At 39.5% G+C, this 9,489-nt stretch overlaps 1 protein-coding gene across 2 annotated transcripts in view; it reads right to left on the bottom strand.

Annotated features, from left to right (window-relative positions):
* The window catches only part of LOC123985620 (limbic system associated membrane protein), a 520,828-nt gene that overhangs the window by 248,490 nt on the left and 262,849 nt on the right, over positions 1-9,489 (bottom strand). Inside the window, exon 2 of one of the 2 annotated variants that reach the window (XM_046073301.1) lies at positions 964-1,042. In XM_046073301.1, the coding sequence (XP_045929257.1) occupies positions 964-1,042 (79 nt within the window). Of the gene's footprint in view, positions 1-963; positions 1,441-9,489 lie in introns of those variants that run through there. The other variant, XM_046073300.1, reaches the window with a different exon arrangement.

The following is a 9,489-nucleotide window of genomic DNA, read 5'->3' on the forward strand; positions in this document are numbered from 1 at the left end:
GGGGGGGGGGGGGGGGGGGGGGGGGGGGGCACCTTATTTACAAACACCAACCAAATATAAATCCCCTTGCATCTATAGCCTGCCACAAACACATGGCACGATCACGTGACCATTGACATCTGCCCAGCAGCATCACAATACCACAGAGTTGACAGCTTGCATTGTCTAGTAAGTGATTAAGTTGTAGCTAGGCTATTGTGGACACAAACTGACTCCATATTACATACAAAACTGGATTAGGAGAGTGGAGGTTTGTATTCATGGGGCTGCGAACAGGGATGTACAGATGTACAGTAAGGGAGTTTGAATTAGGTAAATGAACGTCTTTTTGAGGCTGCTGGTACTTTATGTAGCTACGTGTCCCCTACAGGCAGCAGTTAATCTTCACTAAACATCCTACAGTAATTCATTAAATCCAACCAAAACTGAACGCTTCTCTGTCGCCTCGCATCATCCTCTTATGCGTGTCTAGAATTATTAATCCGCACAGAAACAGCGTCTCCGGACACCGTGACGCACTTGGTTGTATCAAGAGCTTTTTGGTTGAAGTAAAACAGGAGCTTCGGCGCTCTCTGCGTCATGTAAGTGAACGTAAACTATACGTAATTCTTTATAGGGGATGCTAATTATCGAGCACGACACTGCTACGATGCGAAAGACCAGTCCCAACAGGATATTTTCTATTTTAGACATATCATCAGGGCTGGTAGGTGGGATAAAAGTTGGAAACCTAAGCAAATCAACTCTCATCCGAACACTTCCCATCTCCGTTTACTTCTTTGTGGAAAACAGAAATTGACATAAAATCAGCGATGAAAAAAACAACAAACTAACGCAGTACATAAAATGATCACATGTGTTACTGCGATCTGTAGCTTGCAGCTGCATGCTGCTCGCGGGGAGGATGCTGCTGTGCATCCGGAGGCAGACGGGAGGAGAGGAAAGTTGGAAGATGACTCTTACCTTATAATCGCTGTGTCGCCCTGGCGGATGGTGATGTTGTCGGTGGCCCGCTGCATATCCACGCTCCGGACGGGGAATCCTGTGGGGATAAGACATAGCAGTCTGAAAAAAGAAGCCTGCAATTGCCTCCAACACGATTTGCGTCCGACTTGCATTTTAAAGCACAGGGGCGCGCTTTTCGGGAGCTATAGATCCAAGGGTAAAAAAAAACGGGGGAAGAAGTAGTTGTCCAGACTTCTCAGAAAACGCTGAATGCCTTTAGGTCCAAAGCAGTCCGGAAAAGGATGAGTGACACGGGTTTCCTAAAATACTTTTTAGGTGCGGGATCCTTGCTCTATAGTCCACTGATGCGTAATGCTCTCCGCGTAAAGGGACGGCACAGCCAGCAACGGCAATGGAGAGAGGCTGGATTCTGTTCAGTCTGGGAAGATCCCCCCGCCCCTCTCTCTCAGATTATCCAGCCGCCTGGCTGTGATGCTCCCCTTACTGGTTGTCAGGACAACAGCACCACCTGAGGTCCCTTTCAGTGAGACACAGCTGAGTGAGGACTGAAGAACAGGGGCAAAATAAGTGAAACAAAAAGAGATGAGGAGACAACTATTTGCACTAAGTGCAAAACAACAGAAAACTACCCATCCTGACCAGGTCACAGGTGATAATCTATACACAACTGTGAGCTCTTAACTCCCTGGATACAAAGCCATGCACAAAGACGCATTCTCAGTGGGGTCACTACAGTATCACCTTATCACTCTTCAGACAAACTGCATGCTCACAGGTATTCAGTTATCTAGAGCAGTGGAACTCAATCACTTTTCATGCCAAACAGATTTGCAATGGACCATGAACCCTCCAGTCGATAAGAGCTTCTGTAGTTAATTATGATTTAGTGTGGGAAATTGCATAATGTCACTGTGGTATCTACATGAAATATTCTATTATATTCTGACCATGTTACATTCTCCCCTTTTATAGAGGAATGTATTAAAAAGACAGGAAAAACAGGTCCAAGAGCGCAAACTATTGACCATGACCAGGGCAACGCTTAGCTGTGAATAGCTTAACCAGGTGTAATCACCTCTTGTCTAGACTGGCAGGACTGCCATGAGGCTGTAGCTCGGGAGGTAATTACATCTTTCAACCTAAGCAAGGACACAAGTTTTGAAGGTGCACACCTTCCAATTCAACTGAAGTGTGAATGCAAAATGAGCTTCTAATTTCACCACTTGCCAATCAAGCACCAGTCTAATAGGCCATGATCTAATGCTCATTCAACGATGGGCTTAATGAACTGCAGAGTAACAATTTAGGCAGTGCATTTAGCATTTTATTTAATTCAGAAAATACATTAATACTAATGTGAATTGTTGTTATTCATTGCACGGTGGTGTCTCTGGGGGTATTTGGTTAATAATTTAGAATTAGACACACAGTATTTAATTCTAGGACTCGATGGATATAAGTGCAGGACATGGTAAACATACCATATATGACTTGAATCCCCCACCTCCCCCTTATCTCTAAATATAATGCAATTGTTCTGGTGCACATACAACAGGGACTAGACTAATCCTGTTCCAAGCACCAGCAGTCTGATTGAACGACAGTGAGGCCGTGTGGTTAAGCCTTATTTCCAGCATCAGCAGATTTTAAGCACCAGATCAGACGCTTTTACAGTTGCCCCTCCAGCAGCTGTAGCCTACTGTGAACATGTAGGCTTTACAGCTAGATTAGTGGAAATGGAAGTGCAGATGTACGCACGGCTGAAAAGGAATTACAGTGAGGTAATTGATATCGGGGAGTGTATGGACATGCTAATGTTAGTGCATTAAATAACGAGCACTAAAATGTTTTCAGTGAGGGATGCTTGCAGAGATTCTTCCTATTTGGTCCTTAATAATCAGTGCCTGTTACCATTTCCTTAAAGCTTCTGCAGGTTTTAGCCATGTTGGAGATTGTGCAGTTTATTAAAGACCATATGCATTAAGATCACTTAAAAAGGGACACTGAAGAGCAGAGAAGAGGCACTTCATTGCATCCAGGTTTATATAGGAAGGAACAATATATTAAAGGAGCACCCAATTGGCTTTTAGTTATAGTTTTAGTTAAAAATTCTCAAACATCTAAGTGGTCTGAAAGATATTGTGTGTAATAAGTAGAACTCTTTGTCGTATGGCAGAGAGTTGGAGGAGGGCAGGCCAGGGACACAGTAGCTTTAAACGGTTCCTAACAAAAGATCAGTGATTCATCGCTAACACACACACACACACACACACACACACACACACACACACACACACTCCTATATTACAAACATTGGACTATCAGTCTATACTGGCCAAATGTGGACCTTGGTTTCTGAATATTTTGAAAAAAAGAAAAATATAGTAAAACATTTTAAGATATTTTCCCATAATATTGCTGCAAATGTGCTTGTTAAATTTTTCAACATTGATAAGTGACTTAAATCCTTGAACAATGTCTACCTACCAAAGAGGGTACCTCCATATACTGCAGTGGAACTGTCTATCCCCACTCTTTCACTTAATGAATGTTTGTTTACTGTGAAGACTAACTTTAATGTTATCATTAACATTTCTCTGTGATATAATGATTAATTGAGAAGTAATTTGGGTGCATGCACATCAAGGACTGCAGTATTGGCGTCAAAATGTACTTTATCTAGGATTCAATATAAAACATCTTATTACACTAGTGCAATCATTTAAATTTTCACTCAGGGAAATTCATATTCTTCTGTGTTGGTTGGTCAATTTTATGACCTGTGTGAAATGGTTAAGTATGCATTTTAAAGAGGGTTCTATTCATTGTGTGGATTATATCTTATTTTGTATTTGTTCTTAATAACTTAATTAGAGTCGGGAGAAAAAAGATTTCCCATTGTACTCAGATTTTGAATCATGCATCAACTTTACTTTGTTGTGGCTATTTGAACATCAGGGCATTCATTTTAAACTCATTCATGAATATAGTGAGGTCAAGATAATGATTAATTCTTGTTGCAATAAGGATAATTTGACATTCAAACTCCAACATGTAGGAAAAGAAGAAATAAGCAAACTTAATAATACTAAAAATAATCAACTAAATAGTCTATTGAAACTTGATTTTTTGATTATGTTTTTATAACAAAACATAAATGCTCAATTGTAGTGGATTTCTTAACTACTATTAAGCTCCAGACTGTATAAAAATGGAGGACTACCTAGAAGGCAGGAGAATGATTAAGTATTTTAAAACATAAAAAATAAAATAAAAAAATTAAACAATCCAAGATAAATTTAGACTTTTACTAGAACTTTAAAATCATTAAGTCCCAATAAAACTCCACTGGCAAGTTTTCTATGCACAGGAGAATACATTTTTCAATGTCCTTGTGTCAGTAATGTATTTCTAGGAATAGATTTTTTTTGTTGAATCCCATTACGGAAAAAAAAGGTCCACACTTGTATGGTATTAATGGAACCAATCCACTGTTACTGTTAGATAGCATAGGGTGACATGGAAGAAATAACCACATTTAAGACAAGTGTGGTCCTTTCTTTTGTAATGTGAATCAACAAATAAAATACATGGAATGACATGGGTCTACTGATGCTGAGGTCCACACCCACACACACACACACACACACACACACACACCAACTGAGTACTGGAAGACAGAGTGGTTATTATCATGCTAGTGGGATGCTCTCGGTTGGGTGGTGTTGTGGTGTAGACAGCATAACACAGTCATACATTCTGCTGGAGTGAGCATAGTAGAAACTGTTCATAATATACTGTAAGTAAATACAACGATACATGTGTAGAAACATTTGGCAAGTTCAGGGAACAGCATAGAACAGTTAGCTGATGATATATACATCATGTTTCTTTCTGTGAGCCACTTTTTTTTCTATATAATTCAAGACTGATGACATGTGAATTATCAATACGTGTTGTGCATAATGCAGTATACAGTAGAATCCACATTTTCTTGCATCTACTGCAAACACTGCAGCACTGTACCACATAGACATAGATCATTTTTGAGTGCAGGAAACAGGAAATACATACAGGATAAATACACAGTAATTGGTATCTTCTATGATAAGTACTGATAGTGTGTGACAGATAAATGATGAAATAACAACAGTCCTTGAGGGGAAAGCAGAACACAATCCATTATTGAACTCTGTGCAGTTCAACTTAAGAAGGTGACAGCAGCGAACCACCACGAAGCGATTTTATTGAAACTATATGTAACTAGGAATCATGTCTCTGCGTCTTCACACTTTGCATCAGGACGATCACAGTGCATCATAAATTATGGTGAAGCCAGTGCCTGCTTAGAGGCTGAATTCAAACCTGCAAATGTTTCCAATATTTGTTAGCAATACTTGACTCAGCTGATTTTATTAATACACATTATGAGGTGCCTTGACTTTCTCCCTATTTCATGAGTCATAATGACTCTGGCAGCCCGACTCTGCATGGCACCACTGATCAAAGAGAAGGAACTCAGAACAACAGAAAGAAATAAAGATATATGACTCTGATGTAAATACGGAAAATCCACTTTTAAAGCCGAATTTGCATGTACTTTTCCTATGATGTTAGTTCTTTTAACATTTGCATATGTTAAAATAAAGGCTCCAGAGAATCAAGGCATCAGTCTGTGGAATGAAGACCTTTTTTAGAAATATAAAATAAATATTTTTGGTTGCATCACCCAACTATCAGTGCAATCAGAATATGATTTAATGTTGTACACAAAATGTAGTAAGACTGCTAATGAGTATAACCAATTATCTCATTATGCGGGGAGTCCAGTTTCATGCTCAGGTAAAATGCATGTTCTTTGATGTTATTACAGTATAAGAATAGAGCATAACATTTGGTAAAAATAATTTACTTTAAAGTCTAATTAAAGTAAACTACAGCCAGCATGTGATACATGGATATCTATTGTTATTTGTATTTATGATCTAGGCTACATAATTTGCTATTGTGTATTTCATGTCATGCTGGTTCCTGTCAGTACTTTGAAATCAAGAAACACGAAACAAGAACGTGATAGACATCAGTACAGCTTACTGCATACTTTCTTCTACCCTCGGGAGTCTTGCTCAGTAAAGCAGATATAACCATCCATCGCCAGAGTGACAATGGCTGCACATTATTTTATAACACCATACCATGACCTGAATTTCACCAGTATTACTTGGATTTATTGTCACTACCTAGATTTCATCATTTTCTGTTTCTCTCTGTAACATTTTTGTCATCCAGAATCTTTCTGTAGGTTATGATTTCAAATGTTTGTTAGAGAAAAATACACAGTATACTCATGGCAAGGCTTTCTTGTTAGACTGTGTAGTCGGTTTAAAGGGGCACTCCACTGAATATACACATTAACATCAGTTTACTAATCATGGTTAGTATTACTCTGTCTGTAAAAACAGTTCCATAACATTTCCTGTGGCTCTGGAGGAGCTTTGTCAAGATTGTAAATCCTGTCGATGTCATAGTCAGGATTGTGTCATCATGCACTGTTCACAACGGCAAACCCTCAGGCCAGTTTGAGAACAGTCATGTGTAACTGGTTATTTGCATAAGCTCCATATCACATATGCCTACCAGGGGTGAATAGTAACTTGTTACAAGCAACGCAAATAAGTAAAAAAAATAGTATGTTTTTCAACTAACCTTTCACTTTCCTTCGTAAAACTGTACTCTTGCTCTTGATTTTTTTATTTGGGCCAGTAAGTTAAAATGTAACTTCACTACATTTGCCATTCATACCTTTGTTACAGCTAGCCTGTTATCTACTATCTTGTTGGAAAATGGCACCTATTTTCAGGAAAAAAGCCTCAAATAAAATACCCAAAATGAATCAGGAATAAATCTTCAACAATTAATAACATCATGCTGCTGGTGGAGAGCAGGCAACATAACATAACATTTTTACTTTTACTTCAGCAATGTTTTATGACTTTTACTTAGGTAAAGATTTTCAATACTCACCACTGATGCCTACTAAGAGCAAGAATTTCTGCTTGTTTGACAATTACATGCTCTTCTCACTCTCTTTCTCAGCTGCCTGAATACCTGATCCCTTGCACACAGGCCTGGTTACTTACCCCTATGCCATCCATCAGTTCATCAGCCAAGCAGTATTTCTACCCTGGTCATTCACCCACTCTTTGCCAGATCGTTGTTTCAGCCACCTTGGTATCAGCTGTCTTAGCCGCTTATTATTGTGTGTACTGAGTTTATCATTTTTTTGCCTGCTACTAACACATGTTTTATATGCCTCAAGATCATTGCCTGTCTACCTGCCCCTCTCACTGATGCCACACACACAGCCCAGCACCTTGAGCTCTTGCCTCGCCTGTCTGCCACTCAGACCTCACGCCCTGCTTGTCTCAGCGTGGCCCAGCTTTATTCTCCCCTGCTTGCCACCATCAACAGTCGGAGTCCTCCTCATCCTCTCATTCTTTTACATTAAAAACAACACATACATAGTGTTTTTCTTTCTGTGAAGTTGAGGAAGTAGGGCTTGCCACTTGTTAGCTGTAACAGCAACTGAAATAAATATATAATATTGTGATCTATTGGCATTTCTGATCAAGGAAAACCAGAAACACTATTTTTGTCTTTGATTTTTCTTTTCTTTTGGCTCATCTTCGAGGAAAGTTTCTCCTGACACACACATCATCATGACCACACACAGAAGCAGGCAACAAAATTCATAAAAAAATGTTGCTGCCAGTAAATGTATCAAATATTGCATTTAGCATGCACTGTTAAACTGCTGTCAAATATCACACCAGGTGCAAATTGCAGTAATCTCAAAGTCTATTTAATTAATTCTGTCCACAGATGGAAGTCACAGTAGGAGACAAAGTGGAGGAGGAGAAAGAGTAAATGCAGTTTAATCATGCATGCAAAAACCCACAGTCACCTGACTTATTGCAGGCAGTGGTGTTTTATTTGGGACAGTGAGGCAACAGGGCTACGCAAAAATCTTAACAACTCTGGTTGGTAAGCACATGGACACTGCTGTTTTAAAGCCAAGTGTTTCACTTCATTCTGGCCACAAACCCAGCGTTTTGCCAGCGCGAACAGTGGACAATTTGATTTCAAGTATTGTGTGAAAAGGTCAATAGCAAACCTCACAGCAGCAAAAGGCAAGTGAAGCACAGACTTCCAGTAGCCCAGCTGGGCACTCAGCTGCCCGGCCACAGCAACAGCAGCATTCCTTCCTCACTTAGCTGTACAGTATGCTTGCACTCTGACAGCATGTAATACAACATGAAGTGATCAATAAAGTCCTTTGTGGGTTTATATTAGAGGTAATTTTGGCTAACTGAAATAAAGTTTTCAACTCCATTAGCTGACTGACCTGCAATCCCCCAGAGGCTCAAAGGTGAACTTTTCAGTGAAAATTCTCACTGTAGTTCTTCCACTGGAATGAGTATATGTCAGCTGGAAACATTTGCGCATATTATAAATCTTATAAATAATAAATTTTCATAATTTAAAATAGCATTTTCCTTTCAGTGCCTTTTTTCCCGTCAGGCATTTTGATTGAGTAGGTGGTGGTGTGTGGTGATGTGTTTTGGGTTTCTAAATGTTACGTGTCATTTTGGAATAAACCTCCTCGTAGGTGAATTTTGTTTCAAGATGTATTCTCCATCTTTGCGTCCCAGATCAATACTGGATTATGAAACGCAAACAACAGAAAAAATTCAACATGAGGAGGATCTATAATGGGATTCTGATTCTTCATCCACCTCCATTGTTCATTGTAACCTCTGCATGAAAACAAATGGCACTCTGCTCTGTCGTAAACTATAGAAGATCTATAGCCAGTCTTGCCCCTCGGATCCCACATTTTTTTTGTTTTCCAAGCCAAATAGAGTAGGCTGCATAAGAAAAACATCTCCACACACACACACGGACACACACTTACAGTAATGAAAAACAGTGTGCGTCCGTGTGTGTACGGGGACAAAAACACTGAGACAAGAGATCAAAAGGGAAAGAGTTTTCTTCTCTTTATAAAAAAGGAGTGCATGCATAATTTGCCCTGGCACTCCTATCAAAACCTGAGTCTTGGCAGCAAAATGCATGATGCGCAGGAAAAAGGATACCCAGCAACATACTCAGCAGTATACTGTATCACCACCAACACACTGCCCCACACACACGCAACATAATGCACCTTGGCCTGGAGCCTTGCTCTCCATCCGTCTTTCTCACTGTCAGCAGAAACATAAAATAAGGCAAAACTATGGCAAAAAGCTTGGTCCAGTTCAGACAATGTGCTAAATGGATAGTTCTAAGTTATGGAGGAAAATGGACATTCTATCCATTCACTTCAACCAGCTTTCCATAAATGTTCACTACTATCTATGAATGAACATTTATTCAACACAGCAGGTGCATACTGCATTTATACTAAGTTGTTGGCAAGAGATGAAAGTGACAAATGATCACCTATGGGTTTTTTAAGTCCCC

Source organism: Micropterus dolomieu, linkage group LG17, assembly GCF_021292245.1.
Source record: "Micropterus dolomieu isolate WLL.071019.BEF.003 ecotype Adirondacks linkage group LG17, ASM2129224v1, whole genome shotgun sequence".
Classification (NCBI taxonomy): domain Eukaryota; kingdom Metazoa; phylum Chordata; class Actinopteri; order Centrarchiformes; family Centrarchidae; genus Micropterus; species Micropterus dolomieu.